This window comes from Aegilops tauschii, chromosome 3, assembly GCF_002575655.3.
Source record: "Aegilops tauschii subsp. strangulata cultivar AL8/78 chromosome 3, Aet v6.0, whole genome shotgun sequence".
NCBI classification, from domain to species: domain Eukaryota; kingdom Viridiplantae; phylum Streptophyta; class Magnoliopsida; order Poales; family Poaceae; genus Aegilops; species Aegilops tauschii.
Genome location: NC_053037.3, coordinates 285,715,002 through 285,726,099, shown reverse-complemented (window position 1 = coordinate 285,726,099; position 11,098 = coordinate 285,715,002). Strand labels below are relative to the sequence as shown.

Genomic DNA, 11,098 nt, shown 5'->3' with positions numbered 1-11,098 from the left:
GCTAACTAGACCAATCACACCGATATGATTAGCTACAACCTATTCGTTCATCTGTTCTTCTTTCTTTTTCTTTTCTATTTTTCCTTTTTCTTATTCGGTGAAAAAAATCACCGAATTTTATGAACATTTTTCAAATTCAGTGAACTTTCCTCAAAATTGATGATTTTTTCAAAAATAATGTTTTTTTAAATTTGATGAACTTTTTTAAAAATCAGGGATCTTTTTTCAAATTTGTTGAACTTTTTTTCGAATTCTATGGTTTATTTTTCAAATTCATGAATTTTTTTAAGTTTGTGAAATATGTTCAAAATTGATGAACTTTTTCTCACTTTCATTGACTTTTTTCAAATTCAATAAACTTTTTTCAAATTCGATGAAATTTTGTTGAATTTGGTGATTTTTTTTTTCATATTCGATAAAATGTTCTCAGAACTAGTGAAGTTTTCTTTCAAGTTCATGAACTTTTTTGAAATTCATGATTTTTTACTTTATTTTTTTGAAAGTCAACAGTTGACTTGCGACCAGTCAAACTGCGCTCGAGCGACGAGGGGGGGGGGGGGAGCGCTCGCCTTACATAGCCGGCCCAGCATGGAGGCTTTGTGTACGCCCATTCCTCCAAGTGGCGCTTAAGGCGCGACTTAAGGGCTCCCAAAAATAAGAAAGAAAATGAAGACAAAACCAAAAGGAAAACGCAGAAACAAAAGAAAACCAAAAGAGAAGCCTTGATAATTGGGCCGGCCCAATCTTATGGGGTGTGCGTTTGTTCGCTATTCCCTGACCTAGACGGCGAATAGGATCCGCCCCCAGGCGGTGATCTAAAAGAAAGTGACGCCAGACCGGACCTTTCGACGAGATAACTACGGTCAACTTTGCCGGGCGGGTGGGCGAGCGGAAGACTTCAGACCCTGTAGCCAAACGAACGGCCTAGATAGACGAGTAGGGAGGCGCATCGTCCAATCAGATCGCGCGGGCCACGTCACGCACAGCGAGCGGACTTTGGGCTCGACCCGACCCGGAAAGCGGCTAGCCCGTGCATAGATATAAGGGGCACGCACATCACGGAGATCATTCCGCGCTCGAATTTCACGCACCAGCTTTGGATTTGGTAGCCAGACGGACAAGAGGAGAGGAGGATCAGCGAGGCCGAGTTCATCAGGTACGCGCGCGTAATCCTCCTATCTCATCACCACCATGCCGGATTGATTGATCCCCCGCCTGCGCGTCGTGTGTCCAGAGAAGATGCGTTACCTTGTTGTCTTTGTGGTTTAGATCGCCTCGGCTTGCGTCCTAGGGAGTTCAGATTTGGTGGAATCTTGATGCGATTTCGGTTCCTTTGATCTGTTCGATGGATGGTTCGTTGGGAGTCGGAATATGTGTGCCGATCCGTCGGTGTTTCTCAGACACGCCATGTTGGATCGTGTGTTCATCCGCAGATTCTAAAGCGTTGTTTCGTAGATTCAGATTGGGCGTAGGAGATTTATTATGTTGCCTACGATCATTGCGACCCGTTTATATATGGTTAGATAATTTTCGCCTTCTATATTTGAATTCCTGATACGAAGAACCATGCTAGCATCCAAATTGCACTGCTTGTGTTATTCCTTTACCTGATCAATTGTAAATAACCTGTAGATGTAATTAACTAGTAAAGTAAGGTAGGTTCTGCTTCTAGCACTTGTAAATAAACAGTTTACATATATAAAAAGGCTTAAAGCATACAGATACATACACATATATATATACATATATATATATATGTATATGTAAACTGTTTATTTACAGCCATCTACGCACAGATATTTGCTTGTAAACTGACTATAGACGAAAACGATACTCCTTGTAATATACTCCCCCCGTCTCAAAATGTAAACGTCTTACATTTTAAGACAGCAGGAGTACAATACAATCAAGGCACAGAGGCGACACATGGTAAGTTATTCAACATGATTTGAATTAAGCAACCTGCATAAACTATGCACTATTTTGGGGTCCACAAATACTTTGCGATGGAAAAATGAATAATGCGCAGAAACAAAGTAATTGACAAATAGGGAGAATTAACAGAAATGTTACTTGCCGTATCATTAGCATGCAAAAGAGACTGGCGCTGCTGATGCAAGTCATGCATGATGGAGACTCCAAGCTCTTCTGTTTCCAGCATAGTTCTATGGCTATCTCTGATCCTATCAGTTGTCTGATTTTGCCTTTCCGTTGTCCTGAGCAATCTTGACCTTTGATCAGCAGATACCTGCAAGATGCAATATCAATAGATCATTGGACTTTAATGGGACAAAAAAATTACTGATAGACAATGTCGAAGGATAAGCTGTTAATACTAAAATGTGAAATAATGCAAGGTTAGTGGCTAAAGATGCAGATGCAGGAGGAAGCACAGTAACCTCGTACTTCAACAAAAACATGACTGAAGCAAATTTGATATGTTAGTTGACTGCATTCAATATTCTCAGACTTTTCTAAGAGCATCACACAGAATCATCTGGGCAGCATATACTATAGCATGTGCATATATTAGAAATTCTAACTACTTCAGAAAGAAAAGAGAAAAATCACTTAACTAGATCTTCATAACAGATGGACTGAGAAAATATGCTTTCAGACAACATTTGTGAATTACAATTCTTTGAGATGGAGAGACTGACAGAGTGACAAATATCAATCTATAATATGCTAGGTATATGTGAGGAGTGGCAGGATTTTTCGGTGAGTGTATGACTCTTGAATGTTGAGGTCCAAATTATCGAATGCTACTTGTATAATATATGTAGCATATGTGCATTTAAAAGAATATCTGGGCCATGCAAAATTATCTAATAGGGGATTAAAGAAAAAGAAACCTTCATATTTTTTTGTCACCGGCCAACCTGGGTTAGCTGTAGATTGAGTTATACATGAAACTAGCACCAACCAAACATATATCAGGGTTTCCCATTTCTGACATCAACAATCAGTAAAATGTGGGTAATAAAAGACACTCAATGCATCACAGTACTTGACTCACCTCCAAATAAGAAACCACTCATGAATTAAGAATAAGGAACATACCACCAACGTATCTGCCATTCCTGACTCCAGCAACTCCTCTCTCGCCCCTTGTTGGCCATTACCAGCAGTGATTCTCTTCAACGCCCCCTTCAGATTGTTAAGATCCGACTTGTACTCTCTCAGTTTCGCCAGTTGCCCGGCCCTCACGCTCGGCTGGAGGTTCCTTGCTTCAAGATCCATCTTCCTTATCTAGAAAAGGAAACCCACATCCAGACATTTCTCAGCATGTACAATTACGCAATCACTAACCTATTACCATAAGGTAATCTATCTTGTATATTCATACAGTAAACAGTTTCCTGATCGTTGCAAAAAACAAACCCCTCCCTTGAGATATCATAAATCAATCGAATTCCTCAGAAAACTTGTTTGGACTGAGATATGTTTGGTTACAAAGAAGAAGGGTACTAGTGCCTCGGCGCCATCGATGCCGGATTTGATCTCCGAGGCCTTTTGCTTCAGTTTCTCTACTCGCGGTACAAAAGACAACCAGAAAACGTTAGAAAATTCGAGACGAGAAATATTTGGGAAAATAAGATCGGAGGACGATTCCTGGACACAACATACCTCCCTCCTGGGAGGCGGCGGCCGTGCATTTGCGGGAGAGGGAGGCCGAGATCTCGCAGTACTGGCGCTCGTAGCCCTGGAATACATCGGTCATGGTCGATGAGCCTGATCGCCGGCCGGCCAAAACCCCTCAAAGTCTTCCTCGTTCCGATCAGGCTAGAGGAAGAAGAGTCGGGACGAAGGAACAAGAAGGGGAAATGGGGACGGAGACTGGTGAGGACGAGAGGAGAAACCGGTTACGTAAACCAAAATCGAAAGCGCATTTGCATCGAACCCATAGATCGCACCCTCAACAAAAAGAAAAAAACCCATAGATCGCACGTGTCACGCGCAAACCCTATTCGGCGCCCGCTGCGCCGGTTACTGGTGTTTGCACAAACTAGCGCGCACCTTCCTCCAATGGGCTCGGCCTCTTGTTCTCCACGTTTCCGTTTGCCTAAAAAAGATAAGAAATACTCCTTTCAAAGATCACTCCCACCATCAGGATGCGATAAGTGATGCACTGCATGTGCGCCTGAAAGTTTTTTCCTTTATCATAGATTCTTTTTAAAAATGTTTTATCTCTTAAACCGTGCGTCCAAATCTCGAACCGTTTTCATCATTGCATTCTTTGCATCGAGATCTTTAAAATTAGATCCCATGTTGATAGATTTTGATGAACTTAAAAAAACAGATGAAAAAACTGAACCCGGTGCACGTTTTTCCCCTTTCCAAAAGAGGCATGGCCGTGCCTCTCATGGAAGCAAAAAATACACGTTTTTTCCGTTTCCGAGAGGCACGTCCATGTCTCTCGCGAAAGAAAAAACGTGCCTCTCGTGGAATGAAAAAAAAAGTGTGTTTTCCCGTTTCCTAGAGGCATGTGCCTCTCGTGAAAGTAAAAGACATTTTTTTCTCGCAATTTTTTTTTGGTCCAAAAGCTAAGAAAGATAAAAGTCGAAAAAAACTGAAAAACAAAAACCCGTCTAAAAAGCCGAAAATGCGTGCGGAAAATAAAAAATAAAATCCAAGGAAAACATTCAAGTGACGCGCTCTCGGCCAACTCCAAGTAATCGTTGGGAGGCTTGCGAAGGAGCGATCGTTAACTAGTTGCTCTCTTGTCCAGCGCACAGACACACAAAGGACCCGCGACTGGGCCGGCCCACAAACAGGCACCGAAGCATAACACGACTTAAGTCACAAAAAGGAGGGAGGAGCCGACAAGGAAAAGAACACACGCCCCTCTAATCCTGAATGTGTGCTGCTAGCCCACTGGAGTTGTTAGCTCTTGGTGATATATGATATATGGGCAGTGCGAGTCTTTTAGGAACACATCGAAGCGGCACATTGGAATTATTTTTTAAAAGGAGACATTTTTTGAAAACATGAAAAATCTTTAAAAATTAGAACCCACTTGCAAATTCCAAGCAATATTTTGGAAGAGTGAGAACAAAAATTTAAATTATGTACAATTTTTAAATTTTCAAAAAAAATAAAACATAATTTTTTTTTTGTAACTATGAATTTTTTTTAAGAATGTGAACACATTTTGAAATTCTGAACATTTTCTGAAATTGCAAATAATTTTGAAAATATGATTACATTTTGAAACTCCAAACATTATTTGACAACGTGAACAAATTTAAAATTCTGAATATTTTTGGAGATGCAAACAAAAAATTTAAAGCAAAAAAGGAATTTCGATTTTTTTTAAAGAATAATATTCCAATATGTCAAACATTTTTTGAAATTTGCAAAAAAACAGAAAAAGGAAAAAAATATGAACAAAGAATAAAAACCAGATCAAAACTGAAGAAGAAAAAGAAAACGCAGTTTAGCAAACTTCTAGAAGGATCCCAAAAACGGTGAGGACTATTCAGAAGGTTGACAAAACCGGTGGCTCGCACGCTCCCATGGGGCAGCCCATTCAATCGATCGGGGTGTGCGATTGCCTGACTATTTTTTCGCAAAATGCAGCGAATAGGTAATTCCCACGCACAGGTCCCGTTCCACCTTTGTGACATGTGCAGTTCGAACCCAGCCAGTTTTATGAACTTTTCTATAAGCTTCCGGCCTGTTTTGGGGAGCTTCTAAATGCTTCTGGAAGGGTTTTGCTCTTTTCTTATTTCTTTTTTGGGCCGGCTTTGTTTGGTTTTTCTTTTTTTCTTTGTTCCTCTTCTCTTAAATGTGTGAATCTATTCAAATCCGAAATCTTTCTTCAAAACCATGAGAAAAATATGTGAACTTTTGTCTCAAAATTGATGAACTTTTTTTTTCTTTACTTCAGTTTCCTTTGTTTCTTCATCATTCTTTCTTCCATTTTTGTTTTTCTTTGTTTCTGGACAGATTTCTTTCCCGATTTTGATTCATTTTTCTTTTGTTTTCTTTTTTGGTTTTCTTCAACTTTTTGTTTCTTTCTCGGTTTTCTCCTATTTTCTTGTTTTCTTTGTTTCATTATCTTTGGCACCTGTATTTCTTTGGTTTTATTTATTTTATGTTGTTTATTCATCGATTTTTTTTGTTCTTTGTTATACTTTGGTTTTTCTCAGTTTTCTTATGTTTCTTCGTTGATTTCCATCATTTTTTGTCTTTTTCAACACATGTCTGTTTTTTTCAGTGCTTAGTGTACATTTTTAGTGTATGAATGAAACATTTTTCTAATACATGTTGTACATTTCTCAAATACATTATGTACTTTTCCTTAAACACATGTTATGAACTCTTTTTTGAATATATGGTCAACATTCTTTTTAAATACACGCTGGACATTCTATAATGGCAATAAACATTGTTTTAAACTATGCAGCATTTTCTTTACATTGTATAAATGTATAAATATTTTTTGAATGTCACAATTTTTTTAAATATGAGAATATTTCTTGAAAACTTCATGTATTTTTTTCTAATGGCACGAAACATTATTTTACTAGGCAAAGATGTTTTGTATATTTTATACACATTTCAAAATTTCACAGACATAGTTTTGAAAGGCATAAATATTTTTTCATTTTGATGACATTTTTCTGAAAGCTATCAACAATTTTATTTGTGCTTTTATATTATGTTAACATTTTTCAGATTTACTTTTTAAAAATTAAGTAAAATTAAGTTTTTTAAAAATATATCCATTTAGAATATATACATATATACATAAAAATAAAAGTATGACCCATGACCAATTATGAGTGTAGTGTGCGCTTTCGATTTTGGTTTACGTAACCGGTTTCTCCTCTCGTCCTCACCAGTCTCCGTCCCCATTTCCCCTTCTTGTTCCTTCGTCCCGACTCTTCTTCCTCTAGCCTGATCGGAACGAGGAAGACTTTGAGGGGTTTTGGCCGGCCGGCGATCAGGCTCATCGACCATGACCGATGTATTCCAGGGCTACGAGCGCCAGTACTGCGAGATCTCGGCCTCCCTCTCCCGCAAATGCACGGCCGCCGCCTCCCAGGAGGGAGGTATGTTGTGTCCAGGAATCGTCCTCCGATCTTATTTTCCCAAATATTTCTCGCCTCGAATTTTCTAACGTTTTCTGGTTGTCTTTTGTACCGTGAGTAGAGAAACTGAAGCAGAAGGCCTCGGAGATCAAATCCGGAATCGATGGCGCCGAGGCACTGGTACCCTTCTTCTTTGTAACCAAACATATCTCAGTCCAAACAAGTTTTCCGAGGAATTCGATTGATTTATGATATCTCAAGGGAGGGGTTTGTTTTTTGCAACGATCGGGAAACTGTTTACTGTATGAATCTTCAAGATAGATTACCTTATGGTAATAGGTTAGTGATTGCGTAATTGTACATGCTGAGAAATGTCTGGATGTGGGTTTCCTTTTCTAGATAAGGAAGATGGATCTTGAAGCAAGGAACCTCCAGCCGAGCGTGAGGGCCGGGCAACTGGCGAAACTGAGAGAGTACAAGTCGGATCTTAACAATCTGAAGGGGGCGTTGAAGAGAATCACTGCTGGTAATGGCCAACAAGGGGCGAGAGAGGAGTTGCTGGAGTCAGGAATGGCAGATACGTTGGTGGTATGTTCCTTATTCTTAATTCATGAGTGGTTTCTTATTTGGAGGTGAGTCAAGTACTGTGATGCATTGAGTGTCTTTTATTACCCACATTTTACTGATTGTTGATGTCAGAAATGGGAAACCCTGATATATGTTTGGTTGGTGCTAGTTTCATGTATAACTCAATCTACAGCTAACCCAGGTTGGCCGGTGACAAAAAAATATGAAGGTTTCTTTTTCTTTAATCCCCTATTAGATAATTTTGCATGGCCCAGATATTCTTTTAAATGCACATATGCTACATATATTATACAAGTAGCATTCGATAATTTGGACCTCAACATTCAAGAGTCATACACTCACCGAAAAATCCTGCCACTCCTCACATATACCTAGCATATTATAGATTGATATTTGTCACTCTGTCAGTCTCTCCATCTCAAAGAATTGTAATTCACAAATGTTGTCTGAAAGCATATTTTCTCAGTCCATCTGTTATGAAGATCTAGTTAAGTGATTTTTCTCTTTTCTTTCTGAAGTAGTTAGAATTTCTAATATATGCACATGCTATAGTATATGCTGCCCAGATGATTCTGTGTGATGCTCTTAGAAAAGTCTGAGAATATTGAATGCAGTCAACTAACATATCAAATTTGCTTCAGTCATGTTTTTGTTGAAGTACGAGGTTACTGTGCTTCCTCCTGCATCTGCATCTTTAGCCACTAACCTTGCATTATTTCACATTTTAGTATTAACAGCTTATCCTTCGACATTGTCTATCAGTAATTTTTTTGTCCCATTAAAGTCCAATGATCTATTGATATTGCATCTTGCAGGTATCTGCTGATCAAAGGTCAAGATTGCTCAGGACAACGGAAAGGCAAAATCAGACAACTGATAGGATCAGAGATAGCCATAGAACTATGCTGGAAACAGAAGAGCTTGGAGTCTCCATCATGCATGACTTGCATCAGCAGCGCCAGTCTCTTTTGCATGCTAATGATACGGCAAGTAACATTTCTGTTAATTCTCCCTATTTGTCAATTACTTTGTTTCTGCGCATTATTCATTTTTCCATCGCAAAGTATTTGTGGACCCCAAAATAGTGCATAGTTTATGCAGGTTGCTTAATTCAAATCATGTTGAATAACTTACCATGTGTCGCCTCTGTGCCTTGATTGTATTGTACTCCTGCTGTCTTAAAATGTAAGACGTTTACATTTTGAGACGGGGGGAGTATATTACAAGGAGTATCGTTTTCGTCTATAGTCAGTTTACAAGCAAATATCTGTGCGTAGATGGCTGTAAATAAACAGTTTACATATACATATATATATATATGTATATATATATGTGTATGTATCTGTATGCTTTAAGCCTTTTTATATATGTAAACTGTTTATTTACAAGTGCTAGAAGCAGAACCTACCTTACTTTACTAGTTAATTACATCTACAGGTTATTTACAGTATATATGTTGCTTGAATTTAACTGATTATTTGTTTTGTATTTCTTGTCATTTATGAACTTGATTTCTTCTTTTCATTCTTAAGTCTACTTATTCATGCCTGATGGAGCAGGGAACCGAGGATCATGCACATTTTGGAAATTTGTGAACCACTGAATTCAAAAATATTTTTTGAGAAATGTCCAGAAAATACCTTCTATTCATAAAATATTTTGTCCCATTAAAGTCAAATTGAGCTTGATGAGCCACTCTATAACTTCTATTCATAAAATACTTGTATTGTCGCATTTGCCTACCCATAACTTTCCTCGATTCTGATATACCCACAAGGGATTGTTTGGATGGACATGTATCAGCTGAATGTTTTGTACAAGTAGCAAACCTAAACATTTTCTATTTGTGGGTTATCAAGGTCACTTTGGATTGTGGCAGTATCTTTGCAATCTGTCCTGATATTTTTGTTTGATGCTAGTCTGCTAGATGTAGAGTTATCCTTTTGGCAAATCCTTGTATGTCGGAAAAACATACGCTGCATTCTGATGCTTTACCTAGGTTCTTTTGTCCCCTGTTCCTAAGAGCCCTATGTTTTATTTGTGCCTTAGTGAACTTAACTTCTGTAGTGGTATTCAACCATATCAATCAAACAGCTACAGTATACATGTTTGTAAGATCACCCAACTGTCATGATACAAAATGTAAGTTGTATTATATATTTTTTCAACCTTAAACCATAGGATAACTTGTTAGTACATATCAACTGTCATGTTACAAAATTTGATGTTCAAACAAATACTATTGTGTCAACTGGATTATATCATATTCTACTAGTGTATGACATTCTAAGGAGCTGCTAGTGTCTTGTGTTTTCTAACCTACTTATTTGCAATCTTGATTGGCTTTTCAGTTGCATGACGTGGATGACAACATTGGCAAGAGCAGAAAGATCATGGGGGCCATGGTGAGAAGGATGGATAGGAACAAGTGGATTATCGGCTTGCTGATAGCCCTTCTTGTTTTAGCGATCCTAGTAGTCCTGTATTTCAAGTTTGTGCACTGAGGGATTCCTTGCCATTACCATATGACTGCACTTTTCTATGCCAACTACCTTTACATTTTTGGTGTGTTTCACACTTTCCATGTCATTTTTTTGGTTTGGTTTTGCAGAACCATTTAATGTGGCCGTGTTTATTGTTTTTCCTATAAAAAAATGTTAGATGATTTGACATCTTTGTAGATATAAAGCAGATGTTTATGACGGATATACACAATTCATGAGCAGTTTGGATTTTGAATTTAAAGTAGTTACTTGTCAGAACTCAGAGGGTGAAAAGAAAGTTGAGTAATGGAGTTGAAATTTTCTATTTATCTCCCACAAAGAAAATTTTGTTTGTCAAGTGTAGTTTGGTTCGATTGGTTCAAAATTTCCACAATCCCTTTTTATGAATAGAACATTTTACGGGATGGACTATGAGCTGTTTGTAACTTTGTATGGTGCTCCACACTTCACTCAATCTCTCACACGTGGTGGACATCACGTTTTGGAGTGCTTCCCTTGTAGCATCTCCAATAGCAGCCCTATTTTTCGAACAAAACATTCTTCTCAGACTTTCATGGATCGCTTCTTTTTATGTGCACTAGCAAATAAATCAGTCCACGATTGTTTCTGGCAACAATCTCCAAAACACAAGTGTTGTAGGGCAAAACCTTAGATGGGATCTTTTCACACTTGGAGGTGGGGAAAGTGAAGAACACACAAGAACCCAAGAGGAGGATCACTCAAACAAACCCAAATAACACATCCACTAAAGTAGCATACAAGAGATCCACAAGCATACAAGCACAATTCAAGGAAAGTAGCATTAGGGAAAGTTCTTCCCACTCCTAGGAGATGAGGTCTTGATGTTGATCTTCTCCAAGAGAAGGCCTTGATAATCCACAAGGATTCTTCCTAAGATGGGGGCTTGATCTCCAAGAGGAGGGGATACAAGGAGCAAAGCTCTCTAGTGTCTATCAAATACTTTGC

At 38.5% G+C, this 11,098-nt stretch overlaps 2 protein-coding genes across 5 annotated transcripts; one reads left to right on the top strand and one right to left on the bottom strand.

The window, feature by feature from the left end:
- Positions 1–926: 926 nt before the first annotated feature.
- On the top strand, positions 927–10,373 carry LOC109736975 (vesicle transport v-SNARE 13). Of its 4 annotated transcripts, none has more exons than XM_020296191.3 (6): positions 927–1,156; positions 6,852–7,061; positions 7,162–7,220; positions 7,440–7,628; positions 8,444–8,614; positions 9,980–10,373. In XM_020296191.3, exons 2-6 carry the CDS (start codon positions 6,968–6,970, stop codon positions 10,130–10,132), a joined length of 666 nt encoding a protein of 221 aa, XP_020151780.3. In that variant the 5' UTR covers positions 927–1,156; positions 6,852–6,967; the 3' UTR covers positions 10,133–10,373. The 4 variants fall into 4 exon arrangements, with proteins under 4 accessions (XP_020151780.3, XP_020151781.3, XP_045090728.2 ...); XM_020296192.4 differs by having other exon boundaries at positions 1,002–1,156; positions 6,906–7,061; XM_020296193.4 differs by having other exon boundaries at positions 1,078–1,156; positions 6,986–7,061.
- On the bottom strand, positions 1,163–6,781 carry LOC109736976 (vesicle transport v-SNARE 11). The gene is made up of 4 exons (XM_073510421.1): positions 3,631–6,781; positions 3,472–3,530; positions 3,064–3,252; positions 1,163–2,248 (listed from the first exon to the last, which is right to left on the bottom strand). The coding sequence occupies exons 1-4, from the start codon at positions 3,722–3,724 to the stop codon at positions 1,979–1,981; spliced, it is 612 nt and encodes a 203-aa protein (XP_073366522.1). The 5' UTR covers positions 3,725–6,781; the 3' UTR covers positions 1,163–1,978.
- Positions 10,374–11,098: the final 725 nt, after the last annotated feature.